The sequence below is a fragment of the Poeciliopsis prolifica genome, unplaced genomic scaffold (genome assembly GCF_027474105.1).
Source record: "Poeciliopsis prolifica strain line A6 unplaced genomic scaffold, Auburn_PproV2 SCAFFOLD017, whole genome shotgun sequence".
NCBI classification, from domain to species: domain Eukaryota; kingdom Metazoa; phylum Chordata; class Actinopteri; order Cyprinodontiformes; family Poeciliidae; genus Poeciliopsis; species Poeciliopsis prolifica.
The window spans coordinates 3,862,547-3,881,156 of record NW_026562392.1 but is presented as its reverse complement, the minus strand read 5'-3'; the positions used below and the strand labels follow the sequence as shown (position 1 = coordinate 3,881,156).

Below are 18,610 nucleotides of genomic sequence, written 5' to 3'. Positions count from 1 at the left end.
CAGTGTGGGGAAACTTGTGTTTTTGTTTTTTGCAAAGCACTAGCTAATCTTTCATGTTGATTTATGACCTCTGCTGCAAATTTGAATGGAACAGCAAACTTGGGCTGAAGTTATTCAAACAACTCCAGGGTGATTCCTGAGCGACCATTTAGTGGTGCCAGTGACAGGCTCCTGTTGGCTCACCCCCTGACCTTTAGTGGACAGCTCCACTGATAAGGAGGCTCCTGCTCGTCTTAACCCCCCCCCCCCCCCCCCTCCGTGGCGGACGTGCGACCAGAGCGACGCGGCCGGACCTGCGCGTCCACTTGTTGAGTTCACAACAGTTCAACCAGAGCGGCTCTATTTAAAGAGGCGACAACATGGCACGCGGACAGGTCAGACGAGAGTCCGTGGAAACGGAGATGCACAAGTCCGAAGACCAGGGGAAAATGCTCGTGTTCACCAAGAAGAAGGGCTACGATGTCATCCGGAACCCCCACCTCAACAAGGTGGGTGTCCGTGGGAAAACTCAGCAGCGTTGACAAGTAAGCTGCTGAGTTCAGGAGCTGTGGGAGATTCTAGCACTGGGGACGAAAAACGGCAACTTAATTTTAAGCTTACGCTACGAGCAAGAAGATATTGTGTTTGTCTGTCGTATCATTTTCTTTTGGTTTTCAGAAAAACCTTTAGAGGGTGAAGTTTCCCCAAACAGCGAGGTGCTTCAGAACAACAAAGTCTTGCTTTCTAATTAGCCAACCGCTAATTAGAAAGCAAGACTTTCGACGTTTTTAGTGTCTCCTACAATACGAACGACATTACAGGTTTTGCCATTACATGAGCAGAAGCTACTAAACGAAACGCAGACGAATGTGGCGCATTTGTTTATGACTTTGATGTAGCTTGCGTTTACACACAGAGCGCTGACGGAGCCCAGAGGCGGGCCGTGAACGTCGCATTAGCCGGGACGGTTGGCCATCAGCTTTAGACTCGGTTATATTTAGAATTTAAAGAGACCAAAAGCAGCTTACGCACAGACACACTGAAGGACTGCTTCAAACACAGCAAAAGAGCAGCAATAATCCAGTCAAAGGACATGTAAAGGAGCGTGATTCAGCATGTTGCATCTTATCATGTTAAATGGCTTTACTGAGATAGAAAAGTTACATAACCAGGCAGTAAACGGTGTTGAGTAACTTCCGCAGGGAAATGTCCGGCAGTACTCCCGATTTAAAAAAGCAAACAAAAACACAAGGAGCCAGTTGGTGTTTGGACTTCGTAGCTTCCCCATTCATTCCCATATTTTACATCAACCAATATTTCCTCAGGTTTTGTTTATTTGGTCGTTTGTAGAGGGATGACAAGATGCACAATGGATTATGTAAATAGCCCTAAATTAGCTTACATAGGCTGATTCTCATTTACAGTGAGCTTTCCAGAGTTTTCTCTCGGCCCCATGATGTTTCTGGGGCCCCAAGAGTTCAAATTGTGGCCAAAGAGGCTTCTGTCCATGGTGCTGACTGACCGCCTGACTCAGTCCACAGTGTTGTCCTACTGCTCTCATTTAGAAAGTCTTCCTTTTTAAATTAGAATTCTTTAACAATCTTTTTTTTTTTTACTCTGAGGGTTTCTTTTTGTCGCATATATTCCTTCAATGAGAAAAAAGGAACATGTGTGTTCCTTTTATAAATACATTTTTTAAATTATTTTATAATTAAATTTTTTTTCTTATAAAATAAATTTTCAAAGTTAAAATATTATTTTGGAATATAATTAAAATAATATTTTAAATCTTTGATTTATTCTAAGAAGAAGTCATGCTAAAACTCTGCACCGTACCTCACGAAAGTAGACACACACCTTGAAATCTTTTCCACATTACAGCCAAAAACTTCAGCGTGTTTTATTGGAATGCTTTTGTGTGTGTAATCGTCCAACACAGTGTGGTGTAAAATTGTGAAGTGGAAGGGAATTTATGGATGGTTTTCAAAAGTATTTTACAATTACAAATCTGAAAAGTATTCTTTCCTGCCACTGTGGCTCAAAAGATGGTCTCAAAAACATGATCCTCCCACCGCCGTGGGTCAGAGTGGGGATCTCTAGGCTCAGGCTGCTGGGCAATTAGGTCACTTTTGACGACTATGGGTTGCACTGGATTTTATTAAGGGGCAGCAGAGTAAATGAAGGGGACCAACCAAGCATCGTCTAATCTCTACTTCTCAATTAAGCAACACATTGTGTTCTTAATGCGACACACAGAAGCTTGTAGTCAGGCCATGAAGCAACATGTTTCGCATAGTGAGGTGTTCGGAGTTGATAAAGGTGGCTGTTGGTTTACTGCGGCGGTGTGAGATGTCAGGAAGGTTCTCGATAAGTCGGATAGTGGTTATCTGTGGCGTGAGTCATCTGGTGACTGCTAATGGCTCCATCAGAGCTGCCCACCACCACCATGTGTTTGACTTACCATATTGCAGTATGGAGTTCAGTGACACGTGTGTGTGTGCTCTGTTGAAAGATATGGCGCTAAACGCAAAAACCTAATTTGTCTGGATAAACGTAGAGGTTCCACTTTTTCATATGTTTTTAATAGTGAAAGCGTAGACGTTAAAGGGAAAAGATTTTGTTAGAATTTCATGCACACTCAACTTCATTTTATGTTGACCAACGATTCTTTGGAAGAAAAGCAAAAATAATTTCTACCTTTGCGTGTTATGGCCCTCCATGCTCACTGTGGAGGTATCCCTGGCGTGACGGGTCTCTGCTGATAGAGAAAAACTTGCTGCCACAAAGAGGACGTTGCAACATTTCTGCTTTGCTTTTTTCACACTTCCTGAAAAGAACAATAAAAAAGTCAGATTTTTTTTTTTGCTTTCGAATCTGATTTGATACAGCAGGAACACATTTTACCGACTCAGCATCTGTTATAATATCCTGCTTTGTTGTCTGAGTTCCCTTTGTCTTATTTTGTTTACGACTGAAACTAACAATTATTCGAGTAATCGATTAATCTGTTGATTAAAAAATGGCACATTCTATATACTTTTCGTTTAACCACAATATTAAAAATACATTAAATTAATAATTCAATTCTTTTTTATATATATAAAAAATATATTTTAAGTAATATTATTACATAAAACTATTGTAGCATTCCTTTAGTAAAGCTAAAACAGGTGAAGGTAAAACTATACCATGTGAGGAGTTTTTCCTAAGACATATTTGACTTAATTTCTGCTCTGAATGTGTTTATTCTTTTCATCAAATGGCCTGTTTGGGTCTGTATAGTCCAATCAACAATTGATCGATTACTAAACTAGTTGATTATTTCAACAATTGATGAATCACAAATAATCAATTTAATTCCGTTAATTGTTTCAGCTCTCATTTTGCTTGTCTAGTTACCTTCTTCATGGACCTGAGAAGTTGCTCTCTTCAGAAGTTTATGTTGTCTCTTTAAGTACAAATTATTATTTTTTTGTTTGTTTTTAAGAAAATCCTGTTTACTTACTAAGGCATTTTAACATTTGATTCCAAAGCTAAGTTTGGGAAAACATACAATAAAAGAAAACCTATCATTTTGACCTGAATTCTTTCTTTCTGTCGGGACAAATTTTCATCAGAATGCATAACCGGTTTGATACAAATCATCCTCGCTTTACATTACTGCTTCCTTAAAGACCTATAGCCTCTGCGTTCAATCTCAGTCCTGTGAAATATTTGTTCACATCTCAGGTTACGCCTCGGGGCCACTGACCGCGCCCAATGAACAGTAAACCCTCTTTCAGCGGGCTGGATATAGGGAGCTACATGGAAATAAGACTGGCAGCTCATTAGTTTACATAGATTCGCCGTGGGCACAAATGTAATTTTCACACACTCGGAGTTGTTTTTTGAAATGAGTGTATAGCCAACAACTTTAAAAGAGCCAAACATACAGGATAAAAAAATATCCACACTAATGTCTGAATAATGTCAATTGTGAAGTAACATAGAAACTTAAGTTGGTTGACCTCTTGACTAATAAAATGCATTAGGGTTGGGTTAGGGTTGTATATACCCTTTTATCGTCCGTGCACTGTTGGGATGCTAATTATGCTAACATGCTTCGAAGAAAGCCAGAGTAACTAGAATTCATGCATAGGGAGAACATGCAAGCTACATGCCTCCACGGTGGTTGCCAGGGTACTAATAAAAACGGATTGTGAAGCAAATCTTTACAGTCAGACAGGACCAAGATTCGAGGTAGCATCTCCACTCCTAATGTGTTGAACTTCACCTGAAGTAAACAGCTACAAGTGGGTGTTACAACATGGTCCCACACATGCATTAAAACTATTCCTGGAAATAGGGTAACAGCAAGCAGCCTCACTCGAAATGTTGAAAGCAACCAATTTTAAATGAGCTCTACATTTTTATCAGAAGTGGTTAAATGCCTTCTCTTTAATAATGGGTAAAAATGGTCTCCAGTTTCTGTGCAACATGCTCAGGAATATTGGAGTGTTTGAAATGTTTTTTTTTTTTTTTTTTTTTTTTAACTTTTGAGGTTTTGAAACTTTACAACAAATTCCAAATTGGGCCTTGAATTCTGGTTTCAAATGTAATTTAAGTAACATACATGAACAGTAAAATGGATTTTTAGAAGCATAAAATTAAAATGTTTTCATCCCAACAAAGAGTGTAATCTTTTCCATTCAAAGTATGTCATAAGCTTGACCTTAGCTGATCTTTTAAATTACCTCTAACAGACTATTATCTTGAAATTTCAGACTTAAATCAATTACTCTCATAATTTTATTCCTATTTTTTTTTCTCTTCTCCCAATCTGCCTTCTTATTTTCAAGTGGTGTAAAGAGTGAATGTTATGAGCCACAGTCTTTTTGTTCTTCATTTTTACAAGGTAGTTTTTCATCTCACTTCAAAGCTGGCCATCCTAAATGAGCAAACTGCTGTGTTCATATGTTGTTTTGGAACAAAATCTACTTTTATAAGGCGACTTTTGCTGGCATGAAAACTTTTAGTTAGGAAAAAGCAGTCAAGAGCGATGTGCCTGTTTCTTCTTGGTACATGGCTTGTTCTGCAAAAGGCTAAAGAAATGGAAAAAACAAAAGCAAATTTGCTGTATGTGTTGAAGTAGACACAAGATAGCTGGTGGATGTACCTGATGAACTGGCCGTGCTAAAAACACACCCAGGTGGGTGAAGCGGCAGAAAAACGGTCGCCTATGCGGCCCGGTGAACCGTTCACTGTCAGTTCTCTTCGTGAGACGGCGGCCAGGAAATTGAAGGAGAAAGTAGGAAATGACTGCTGGAGCATGTTGGGAGTCGGGCACAGGCGGGTCCTTGTGGCTCAGGCAGTGTGACATTGCTACCCTCGTCCAGCTCTTTGCAAGCCCTTGGGAAGAGGTGTGTTTACCTCTCTTAGCTGCTCCACTTCACCCCTAACAGGAGCCAGTCATGGCACAACCTGCTAATTGATGCTGAGGGATGCAGCGCTGAAAGCAGCCTGTCCTCACATCGACAGGCTTCGTTTCCCTCTAATCTCTCTGCTTGCGTACGCCTCGCTCTGCGGATGTATGGACTCACACACAGCACTACCGGTCTCCCTTCCTCCCTCTGTAGGTGGATATTATAGGTGCCTTCTGTGCGCAATAAAGAGACAGAGTGGGGTATGAGGTGCAGAAAGGAACCTCTGTGGTGGTGAGCAGAGCTCCACAGAAGTCCTCTGTCACTTTGCTTGATCACCTTAATGAGGTATCTGTGTGCATCTCAGTTCTTTGCCGCTCTCTGATGCCGGTGTCACTTTGGAAAGCAACAACAACATTTGAAAAAGTAACCGTCTCTTGACGTCTAATTAGAGATGCGGAATCAAGTCAAGCACCCGACTGAGATAACAGATGGCCATTCACTGGTTTTCTGTTGGAAAATACAGATAATAGGAAAAGATTAATAGAATGACAATTGCAGCTGTTTTCCTTTGTGGTAAAGTAAAATTTCACAGTGGTGCCAATTTGTAGCCCTACTTCCTCATGTTGTTATTTCTTAAGTTCATTGATTTTTGGGGGCAAAAAAGAAAACTGCCCAAACCAGTTTGCCCATGTATAGAAAAGTAATTACCCCTAAAAGTTCTTGCTAAGTCACCTTTGGGGGCAACAGCTGCAGTTGAGAGGCTTTTTTGATATGTGTAGCAATTTTGGCTCACTCAATGTTTAAAAGCAGGCCTGGTGGGGTAATTACACATAATGGCAATTAGATTTAGGTTCTGACTTTTCCAAAACCCGTTTTTCCTTAGGGTTTTGTTACACATGATTATCTAGTAGACAAAATATCTACATTTGTTACATTTACAGCTGCTGGACTGCACTGCGTTAAAAAAATCAAAACCCTTTGAGAAACCTGTTTCGCCCCTCGCCTGTAGGTGGCGCTGCACCAACAACCAATGAAGGAAAGGGCACAAAGTCCTTTGAAGAAGACACTGAGCGCAACTTCCTCCTTCATGAAATACAAAACAAAAATGGAGTGGGGTCAGATTTTAGCCACAAAATTTGAAAGCAGAAAATGGCCGGCAGCCTTTCATGGCAACTGTTTCAAACGTAGATTTTACCTGCTTGCAAAGCTGCAAAAAAATTACTTTCAGCAGTGAATAGATGATGAATAGAAGACCCGCAACGACCTACATTCTAAAACAGAGGGCCACGAAATGAAAAATGAAGCTGTCATTCATCCCTTTAATGCTAAATCCCACAAAACTCGTGTTGATCCCCAAGAGTAAAGAGCAAAGTTGTGTTTATTGAAGTCTATAAAACTTACAAACAGCATGCATCATTTAGGGCTGAGAATACTAAATTAAATGGAGAGCTCACATGCAGACAGCGTTTGAATTAGATCTGCCATTTGCAACCGCAGACGACACTGCGCCATAAAACACTGTATTTAAGGGTATTTGTTTCTGGCATGTGCTGAACAGCGCACAATGATTAGGGAGTGAGGCTCTGATGCCAGATGGCGACGGTCCTGATAACTCTGTGCAGCAACATTTAGTTCCCAGTTTAGACTTACTCTGGTTTGGCTGCTGCTTTCACTCATTCAGATTTGCTCTGCAGACTTGGGAGTTTTTCTTTACTCAAAGGTTTTCACATTCAGCACTTAAATTGTAAAAAAAAAAAAAAACCAAACAAAAAAACAGGCCAGACTTTGTGCCAGACTTTGTTTAAACTTTGCTCTTGTGATCTCTTTTGTTATTTTAGAGGAATTTTGTGCGGTATGTTTGAGTTTCTGTGCGTCACCAAACAGGCTCTTCTCCAAATATTCAAACAGGGATATATCACAATTTTATTTAAATGTGTCCGGTATATAAATCGAAGCGGTATCATTTCAGAAACAGCTATCTGCAACTTGGATTTTCATAAAATTCTCTGTCAGCATGAAAATAGGAAGCTTATTTTTTGGTTATAAAAGTTTATTGCTGACACTCTTTGGAAAAACTGAGTGGCGTATTGTGGATGCTGTGAGCTGAGGTTCAGTTTTACTGACAGCGCCTCATTCCCTCCTTGGCTTCCCGTCAACATGTGCCATCCTTGTTTTCTGTGTGTGGGAAAATTCTTCCGTTAATGATGAGCAGCAGCTTCGTTTTTAAGCTTCTTTTAATATGATGAATCAAAAAAAAAGAGTCATTAATGACTTTAATTATGACAAATGCTACTTCTGTCCAATCATAAAACTGCAAACAAAAGTTCATCAGTAGGAAAACAGGATGAAGAAGATATCTTAGTAAAGCTGTTGTGTCAAAACAAAAAACAAAAAAAACAAAAAAAAAACCCCAAAAAGAGTAGCTTGTTAAATTCTGTGGGTTTATGCATTATAGGGTGTGATTCATTTTTCACTCATTATACACAATGATGAAGCGTAATCTGTTGTATGTATTTTTACTTTTACTTTAATAATTTTGTTCATAGAAAATTATGGGATTTTAAAAAAAGAATAGAATTGGTGAGAGTGAGTGTTTACTTGCGGCGCAGACCATTTGTATTTAAATCAATCCATCAAGTTTTCTTGTAAAGCACATTGATAAACAAGGCAGTTCAAAATGCTTCACATCAGGACAGCATAAAAACGTCCTGAACACATTAACCAGTCGCGAGTTGTGAAACCAGTAGGAGACATTGCATTTTATCGAGTGGCATTATGAGAATCACCAATATGCATCAAATATGTTGATCAGTGTTCCGGTTATTGTGGGTCCAATGCAAGTTGATTTAAAGGAACTCAGTGTTTCGGATGTTTTGCAGTTTTCAGAACGATTATTCTAGATTTTTTTTTTGTGCAGAGAGGCTGGATGCTTTTTCATCCTTGCTTATTTCTGTTTCTGTGGGTGCAGAGTCGGCTAGAACCAGAACCAAGTTAGCAATTTCCAAATTCCAGATCCAGATAAAAGGCAACTAAAACAGTAATTAGCACAGCCAAGGATTCCCGAGCGGTCCTGAAATCAGAATATGATACGACTGCCACCCATACAAAACGTAGTCAATATTTTCTCATTTTCTGCAGCGTCAAAACCAGTAGCTGTGCATTTTTTAAAACTCAATTATGCTCATAGTACAACATTTATGTGTGAACATGTTCCACAAAGTAACATTATCATAATGAGTTGCATATTTTGGAGGCAGAAAACCCTCAAAACATCCTGAGTATGAAAATAACTTTCTTGCAATTGCTGTCCCATTGTTATTCAGGGGAGAGAAGTAATTTTAAAATACTTGCCTAATTCCGACTGAACCTTTCGGAGCACGCCTCTCTAAAATGAAAGGGTTAAGATGATTCATCACCCTGAAAGCACAGAGAACAAATGCTCTATTATAGGAAGGTTGGAACAGAAAATTGGATGTTTTCTTGACAGGAAAGAAATTTATTAAGAGGAGTTGTCAAGGGACTGAACGTCCCAAAGCTGGGCGACCAGGTCACCCAACAGTTCAGTTCAGACACACAGCAGGTTTTCATAAAGTTTCTCGAGTTTTAAAATATATTGTTTTGCTATTTTTTTAAATGTCTTTTGTAAGTAATATTTATGTTTGAGTGAAATGAACATTGTTCTTTTATTCTATGAACTACTGACATGTCTCCGAAATTCTAAACAAAAATGTAGTATTTATTAGCAGAAAATTGGAAATGGTCGAAATGATAGAAGAGATGCACTGATTTCAAACCTTAAATATTGCATAGAGAACCAGTTCTTATTCATTTAGAAACAATAATACTAATGATTTAACTCAGAAAGAGTTCAGAAATCATTATTTGGTGGAATGACCAGGTTTCCAGTGGGGTTCAATTTACAGAGCTGCATATAGTAATCAGGTTTATTTTAACCTAACATTTTCTTCACAAGCTGCCATCGACCTCTGTGGCAAAATGTGGGTTTGTTACAAGGTGCTTTTAAACCTCTGGATAGAGTGCTGGTCTGTTGGGGATGCAAGTGACTTCACTTCCTTCAACTCATTAGATAAATTCCAGATATATGCTAAATTCCTTTATGACATATTTGTATAGCTGCTTGTCAACCCAATGACATCAAAACGCTTTACTCACACACACACGCACACATTGAGCATCTGACTTATGACCTCATGTTTGAACTGGACACTTTATCACTAATTTCCAATATGGGTTTCCAAGGAAATTAACAGAAGCATTAAGTGCTTCAGGAATGAAATATGTTCAAAATCAAAAGTGTGGACAGGGCTCAAATTGCTTTTATCTGGACAGATATTAAACAGCTTCAGTGTGTGTGTTTGTGCACTAATAAGAGTCAGTTTAGAGATCGGTTGTCATATTTAAAGCTAAATACAGCAAGGTCAACATTTAGGTTTCAATGCTTCCCTCAAGTGAACTGAAAACCGTGACAGGTCAGTCTTTGTTCAGGGCTCACAGAAAACATCTGCACCTTGTGCAGATTGCAGAGCTCAATGCATGCATGTGTGTGTGCCACAGAAGCATGTGTGTGTGTCTGCGTTGTGCCAGGTGTGGCCAGGTGTTTCAGGTTGACTGCGCACGCTCCGGGGGTGACTAGACATTCCTGTGATAGACTGGAGTGGATCGCCCAGACAGACGGAAAGCTGTATACACACACTTGAATATTTCTGTTAACCTGCTGTTCTGCACGCCCGTTTAACGGGGTTGTTTTCTGGACCAGCAGAATGTAATTTGATAAGTCTGTCAATTCAGCTGACTGCAATCAAACGCGCTCTAATGCCAGGTTTATTCAGCACCAAATACAAGGGAGAAGCCATTAGTTTGTCCCAGACAGAAAGAAGGAGACTGTCTGAGCCTCATCACCTGCCCATCAAGCTCACCTAAAGCATCTCACCTCTTTCAGCTCTCCTCAATGCTGCTCTTGTCTGCCGTGCTACAGCAGGGGAGCTCTTGTCATATGATAAATCTTCATATTAGAATTGATGGAAGTCTCGCAGTGGAACATAAAGAAAGTAGAACAGAGAAAAGTCATTTAGGTATTTCCTAATCATTTTATACTGCTCTGAATTAAATGAATATTTTACTCAAGTTAAATCATTTAATTTGGAAAATGATTAGAGAAAAAAAAATTGACTTTCATCTCGAAATTCGTCCTCAGAATCAGAATTGTTTGAATTGTTTATAAATCATCAGGCAAAATCTACAAAACTCAAATCTTCAAAAGATTGCAGATCCGATAATAAGGAAGAAGCCGTTATGTGATTATTTATGTGTAACTGAGATACATCTGGGAATGGTTGGATATTCATATGGATTTTGACAGACAGTGACTTCCATCTCAGAATTGTCCCTAAATATTCATTTCTGGAATAAATTAGTAACAAATTTATGTGAGCCTAACTTTTAAAACCTTAGGCTCACCAAGCAAAGGTTCAACAGTTTTTGGAGAAACTGGTTATGCATCATCAGGTAAATCTAGTCTTACAGCTCAAACCTAACGAAGGTTTATAAATCCTATAGCAAGGAAAAAGCTGTTACATGTGCTTCCTTTTACATACTGACATAATTGACAAATATCTGTCTATTTCTATTCTGACTTCGTTTGACACAAAATCTGAATTCTTTTTTCTTTTAGTCCAGTGAACCTGAACCTCAAGTAAATAAGTAACGAATTAACTAGTTTCTAATCCTTAGACATTAAATGTTACCAGTCAAATGGAAGCGTGAGACATCTTCAAAATCAGCGAATTCATACCCCATATAGAATATTCCTAATTCTAGAAGAATTTCCCTTAACATGCGTGTAAAACCAAGAAGCACAGACTCTTCAGTACACCTGAAACGAGTTTTATGAAGGCAGAAGATTCCCTAGGTCACAGCTACGTGGATTTTCTTTTATCCGATTAATCGTAAGACTAATCGATCGATTAATCGATAACTAAAATAACCGTTGGTTGCAGAATGATGTACTGACGTTACCAGTCACACGATGAAAATGAACTTGACCAGACAAGTGATTAAGTGTGAGTACTGACTTGTGTTGTCCCACTAATGCATCAAAACAGGCTTATAATTTGTATGACATGCAGTAAATAAGCCGTTCTCCTACGTTGCCACACTGCATTGCTGTTTTGCTGTGCACATCAATGAGGGAGGATTCCAGAGGCAAGTGGCGCCATTATTATGCCGAGTCCATTCTAATCCAATGAGTCTGTGTCTGAGTCTGCAGTCTGTGTAGAAAACATTGATCATAGTTTTCTCCCCATGTGTTCGGCTCAGCGGCTCGGATGAAGCCCACAGAGATGGTTATTATTAAGGCAAGAGCTTTTCTCCCCACGATGTGTTTATTCAGGCCTTTGAGTGTGTGACAGGACAGCAACTCAAGAGCTGAGGCACAACCGGCCAGCGGTGCACATTTTGAGCTTCAGAGATTGCTGATTGCCTTGGACCATTTCCCAGCAGCACTCGGGCTCCTGGGGGACCCGAACGGCGCGGGATGAAAGGGGATGCCTCAAGGGAGCTCTGCCTCCTCCGCCCGCTTTAAGGCTGCCCTCCCAAAGTCAACAGCAGTTTGGTTTTCAAGGCTGTTTGACCAACAAGTGTGCCTGTGCATTCACAACTTGACACCTCTTGATTTAGGGAGCCCTGCGTCAGCATGTTTGCCCGAGACGAAGCGGTAAAGACGGTCCACTGGTCTCATTTGGAAGTCGGCGTTGCTAAGGTGGAGGTCATGACTCTTGGAGGGAGGGGTGAATAGAGGCAAAGTCCCGGTCAGCCAGATACCTGAAGCTGCTAGAGCTTCAGGTCTAGCAGCTGAAGCTCTAGACCAGGGAACTTCAAACTGTTTTCTCTGTGTTTCATGACTTTGATTTCAACTTGAACTTTGATTCCTTAATATAGAAGTTAGTTGGTTTTTTGTGTGTTTTTTTTAAGTCTGAGTCGGTGCTGTACAGTAGATTACATCTCTCAATGAGGATGTTATGACTGGAAAAGCATTCAAGAAATTGAAACACCCCGATCTGATTTGTGCAATACTGATCTTTATTTTTTGTATTTATTTTGATTGCTATCAGCACTCCAAAAACAAAAAGCCATCCGTATTTCAGTGAGGATTATTATCTTTCAAAACACTTGCATAAGATGGACTCAGGCTGAGACTGGAGAGGAAGTAATTTCTGTGACATAATAGAATTATTAAGGATTCCAACAAAGAAAGGGTGTGTCAAAGTTTGTGGATTTAAATTTCCACTCACTTTGTAAATTTAAAATCCAAACAAAACAAACCCATATTTGTCCGTTGGATTTTAGAAATGAGGGTGCACAGCAGGACCATACGTGGCGTGTTGGGACACGCTTAGTCAGATGGTAGAATCCCGAAGAGATGTTTGGTAGCTGAAGTGTGCTGTTTTCTCTCCCTCCTGAGATGAACGGGCGGATTTAAATGGCTTCATTGTGAGGGTAATCCTCTTGAACCTTGCTACAGCTGCTGTTTTAGCACAAAACAGATGGGGTTGGCAAGGAGGGCATTTGTCTCTGCACAACAGGGAAAGCTGCTGTTCCATGTCCTCACATTGGAAACAAACAAATCCAGAACCGAGATGATAGAACGGCACACAGAGGTTCTTTAGTTCATTATCATACACTTCCAAAGGTATTCATTCCCCTTAAACCTTTTCATATTTTGTGAAATTTTTGCTGTTTTTTTCAAAAACAGCTCAAGAATGGGTCTTGCCATTATTACTTGATGACTGGATTAGTGTTTTTTCCACAAGGGCCTTTTGGTTGTTCGGTTTAGGTGGACAGCTCTGTCTGAGCCGTCAGTACCTTCCCACAGCTTCATCTTTGACCTGTCATGATGTTCATGATGGTGTTTGTTTGGCAGTTCTCCAACATACCTATGAAACCTTCACAGAATAGAGCCATGTTTCTGCTGTCAATTAGGTGATTGGGTTTTATTTAGGTGTGCAAGAAGAAAGAGTCTATTCTACTAGTGAAATATTGTTTTTCTGTCTCTCGACAAATGTGAGCGATGTTGGTGTGTAAAGTTAAATACATGGGAATTTCTGGTTGCAAGGAGGCAAAATGTGAAAAAGTTCACAGGACATGAATATTTAGTGAGGGACTTAACCAACTTCCTTATGAGTGATCTGAAAAATGACATATTCTTTAAAAACAGAGTTTGACCATTGTAGAATAACCACTGGAAATCTCCAAGGTAAATATTTGCTCGGCTATGAATCACGATGTAGTTGTGAAGTGGACAAACGTTTTCTTTTCTATAACATAAGAATGATTAACAGCCTCCCTGTGCATCTCATATGACCTCCATGACTTGCACATTCCTGCAGGTTTCCCTGTGTCTTTTATGGAAGATAAGCTGTGAATGTAAAGAATGGGGATGGTCCACAGATTCTGACCATGCTGCAGCAAACATTTTAACAACACCAACTATGTGGGTCACAAAAAGGCGAGATAAGAGGTTTAGTTTTTATCAATGGAGCTTTTCATTCATCAGTGTAATACCTGTAATTTTAGTCTCAAAGTGGGTACACTAAGCTCTAAAATCTGTCTGTACTCATCAGGGAGTAGTGGGACCTCACCTGACGAAAGAATGGCCACACAAGCTGCGTTTACGTTACAGAGGTGTGCAAAACATTGTTAATATTCTGCTAATGTTGAAAAAGCACACTTTTGCAATTGCAGTGTTTCCATCGAATAAGTAACACATTTAAAATCACATGTGAATATGTTTGTTCACGAGATAAATTGCTAAAAACAACAAAAAGAAAAACATGCAGCCCTTGCAGTAGTGACATATGATTGTTGATCACATGACTTGTGTGATGTGGAAAAAAAGTGTTTCCATCACAGTTTTGAAAATTTCGATCCAGCTGGAAAAACCACCTCACCTTACCAGAAAAATGTTTAATAAACCGTGAGGTTTTTTGTTTTCCCACCGAAATCAACATTTCTCCTATTAAGCGAATTTATTTTCGAAATTCCAATTTGTGCAATTTCAAGGTCAATGGAAACCCAGATACTGATCTCCGTCATTGCTGCCTTGAACTTAATCTCCTCTTGTCTTCTGGTTGCAAACACTGTTCATCTTTCTGCAATGTATTCATTAAAATTTCACAACAGCACTGCTGTCATGGTACCATGTTGTACCATGTCTCTTTTATTTGATAATCTGAGTTTTTGGTGCAGCTCATATATCAGAAAATCCGTGATTGAGTTCATTTTTTTCCACCAGTAAGATTTTTTTCTTCTTCTGATGATGATTTTTGTATGTTTTACACAAGTCAAGACTGGTAAGAGAGAGATGTTTTTTGTGTGGGGAGTAGGTCAAAGGGTGCTGCAAGGATGAATGAACAGATGATAAGCGTAGCGTAATGGTATATTGACAGGAGATTTGTTTGGTTGGTTAAGGTCGGGTTCCATCTAAGAGGTCAGGGTTGTCATTTCTGATAAAGACATGTCAGAAAAAGACTTGACCTGTAACAAGTCAATCCCGCAGCAGCTTAAGTGGCCAATGAAATGATGTACTGTTGCAGACATTTATGACATAATGGCCGATGGAGCTTAAAAACAACCACCTAAAAGAAATAAGAAAGGTTATTTGTGAATCAAGCTATGGGATTCACAAATCGGTGGGTTGAAATCTAAATCACACTTTTTATTGTCTAAAATCAACTATAAAAAGTATTGGTAGCACTTCCATAAAGACATTTGCCACAGAATACTTTTTTATTTTTTTATTTTCTTCTTCTTGTACATTTCAGAAACCGTGGCATCGTTTTTGTCACCATCAAGTAGAGCATTAAAATCATCTTCCTTTATAATTTTTTTTTCTAAAGATATATAATCAAGAATGAAGGGCCTTATATTGTAGATTCAAAAAATTGCATCCTTTTCAAAAAGTAAATTATTATAACTTTCTGCATTAAGAACTGCTTCTATATGCATGTGTTATATGTAAAACATGCTAGAATCAGAAAGTGACATGGCGTTGAGACTAAGTTTTGGATCCCATTCCTCAGAGGTACACGGGGGTGTACTCTGTCTCAGGACAAATAACTTTCTGATACTACATCTCTTTCCACTTGGCTGATGATGCCTAAGGAATTTCCATAGTGTAGGATGTCTGCTGGGGCCAGTTGGGTCCGACGTGTTCGCTGAAGCTTCCTCAAAACGTGTGGGCGCCAACGTGTAGCTGATTCAAGTATACCATGAAACCTGCTCAATTAGCCTTTCTGAAATGGAGAAACAGATTCCTTTTAGCGGGACAGTTTGAATGACAGACATTGATCCCGAGGCTTGGACCTCCCATGGTCTCGGATTTATCCCATCATTCAGTGCAACATCTATATTTAACAGTCTTTGATGTGTCCTTTCTAAAGCTGAAGATGGATGGCTAGGGAGGGCAGTTTTGGATGAAGAGGACCAGTATTTCTTGAGATGCTGGAGAGAGTTAAAGTGGACGGGTCATTAGCTTCAGTATGAGGGTCATTATTTGTGTTGGAGTAGAACCAGCCCAGCTCCCTCCACCATTTGAATTCATGGCCGTTCTGTGTAGAGCAGTTCAAACAGAGGGGGAGCGTGAATGCTCACTTGCACACACTAGCGTGAAAGAATGCATTCATTTTAGCTCCCTCTCCTTCCCACTTCCCTTCTTTTGACACGCATTCAACACACACTCAGCCACTTATTCTAATGTAAAATGGATGAGAGTACATGAGAACATGTAGCACATCACCAAACTGAAGCCTCCGAAGATGCGCTACAGAGGCGTAACACCTGTTTTCAGTTCCTACTTTTAACCTCCATGTGGGTTTCTCCACCACATGGGTTGCAGTGAAAAACTGGCATTAGTGCCAGTTTGTCTTAGGTTTTAGGTTTCTTTAGCTACCACACCAACAACTCACTGTGGTACACAAAAATGGTTACATCTTGGCACTAAGTCATTGCTGGGCCAGAGGATGGAACCCCTTTCATTAGCATCTTGTGGCGGGACAATGAAGACCAAGACCCAATCAAAATACTTAGTGCCTTGTTTAAAACTCTACAGTGACACGACCTAATTCATCTGAATGTACAACACATTGTCAAAAATAGTTAGGCACCCAATTTAAATGAATGAATTATGGTGTTCTAAATGTATTTTCTTTGGTCACAGGTACATAAGATCAAGCACCTATAGTCCTGTAGACTGCTTGTAAAAGCCGATGTGGAAAAATGTCTCTCTAGTTTTTGTTGAATTCCAAAATGGTGTCACGATAGGATGGCATCTCTGCAGTAAGTCGAGGCATTTATCTTCGTTGCTCCTAAAAAATTCATCAACTATTAGAGGAAACACAAGAAAAGTAAAAGATATTTCTAATGGCCTCAACTCAGTATAGAACTGGCTTAATACTGCGGCCCACAGTGGGCAGATATCGCTAGATCTCTACAAAAATATCTACGAAAAGACCTCCACATGCCGCCACTGGGGTCTGGAGCAGTAGTGACCTCTTTGGCAATGGCCCCTGCTTTTTCCAGTGTGACTGCACACCAGCGCACAAAGTCTACAAAGATATGAATAGGTGAGTTGGATGAAGAATAATTTGAATTCACAAACAGACGGAATATCGTTACAATGAATTGGAGCGAAAACTGCGAAAGGCTTTCTCGTCAAGAATCAGTATCTGAGCTTGCATGTGTGCTCCTTGAAGAAACTTTCCAAATTTCCCATAAACATCGTCCCAAACTTAGTAGAAAAGCTTTTTTTCAGAAGGAATGAGGCTGTTGTAACTGCAAAAGCTGAACTGACATCACATTAAACAGTCATGGATTGAGATTGGCACTTAGGTTCGTGTGTATTCATTTCCTGCTTGCTAGTTAAGTACCTTAGTCATTGGTTTAAGAACACCTGCACTACAAGCCTTGAACACCAAAGATTAAATCAGCCAATTAGGACAAAAAACTCTTACTTCTTGCTCTCACTCAGTAATACAAATGTTGATTTTTAGACCTCTAGAGTATTCTCTGGAATATTAAATTTGTTCTGATACCAGAACCAGTCAAATACACCTTGCATTCCTGAGATACATGGAATTTATTTTGGAGGTGTCATTTTCGAGAAATCTCCAAAAATACAGGCTTAGTTTTCAAGGGGTTAAAAGGGTGTATATGACTGACCTGCTTTTTGGGTCTGTCTGGTTCCAGTTTCAGATATTTTACAATCCTCATCCCCACCCCTCTTCTCCTTTCCTCCCAAATTCTCCCTGAAGCTCTAATGTGCTCTCTTACGTCCATCATGGCACTCCCTTGGCCTTTGCACATTCCCCATTTTGCTGTGAGATGGCGCGGTAGAAGCTTTAATGCCGTATTTTGCAATGGTCTGTAGGGGAGATGTTTACGTCATCCTACTGTAGCCAAGTATAATAGGTCATACAGAAACTCCGGGGAGTCGTCGCAGCTCTCCTACTGTCAGAGAAACGACAGCTTAATTCTTGTAGGTGACAAGTTTCCAGTAAAACTGTCTTGGGCCATTTCAGTTCACATCACTTCTCCAAAGTGAGATTTCTATGTATTTTTAGTAATCTCCCATGCTTTTATCTGCTTTCACTTGCATACTGATGCAAACCAGAAACTTTTCAGCTTTTGCACCAACAGCATCTCCTGGTTTTTTTCTTTTTTGCTAAAAAGTGTTAACCAGTGTTTCTCTATGTTCCAGATCAGTTGGAAGATGTCCTTTTAATGACGAGAGAGGATGGATGTCATTGGCACAGGGCCCTTTGAACCATGATTTTGCCTAATCTGAATTTAGCTCAAGTCATATTGTATGACTGAAGCTCCCTACACAATAATGTGTTTCTCACCACATTACGGATTTGGAGTGCTGATGTCATGTGGGAGATAAAAATGGCCAATAAACATCTAAATTAGCTGTTTTTAGGCGTCCCAGAGCAACGCCTATGTGAGGAAATGTAATAATTTGGTGTTGCACACCATTTATTTAGATGCAAAAGTAGTGTGCTGCTGCGTAATTTTTTTTTACAACATAGGAAATATTTACTGCAGCCTGATGGCTGTTGGACTATATTTTATTCCTTATTTACTGTACATAATTTTCTAAACCTTTAGAAACACTTTTCTCACAAGTACATCATACCTCATTTGCTCTTCCTTCA

The 18,610-nt window shown here is 39.7% G+C and overlaps 1 protein-coding gene across 1 annotated transcript in view; it reads left to right on the top strand.

Moving 5' to 3' along the window:
• Positions 1-287: 287 nt before the first annotated feature.
• The window catches only part of me1 (malic enzyme 1, NADP(+)-dependent, cytosolic), an 87,273-nt gene continuing 68,950 nt past the window's right edge, over positions 288-18,610 (top strand). The window contains exon 1 of the mRNA XM_055042030.1: positions 288-488. Within this exon, the coding sequence (XP_054898005.1) occupies positions 360-488 (129 nt within the window). The 5' untranslated portion in view covers positions 288-359. The remainder of the gene's footprint in view (positions 489-18,610) is intronic.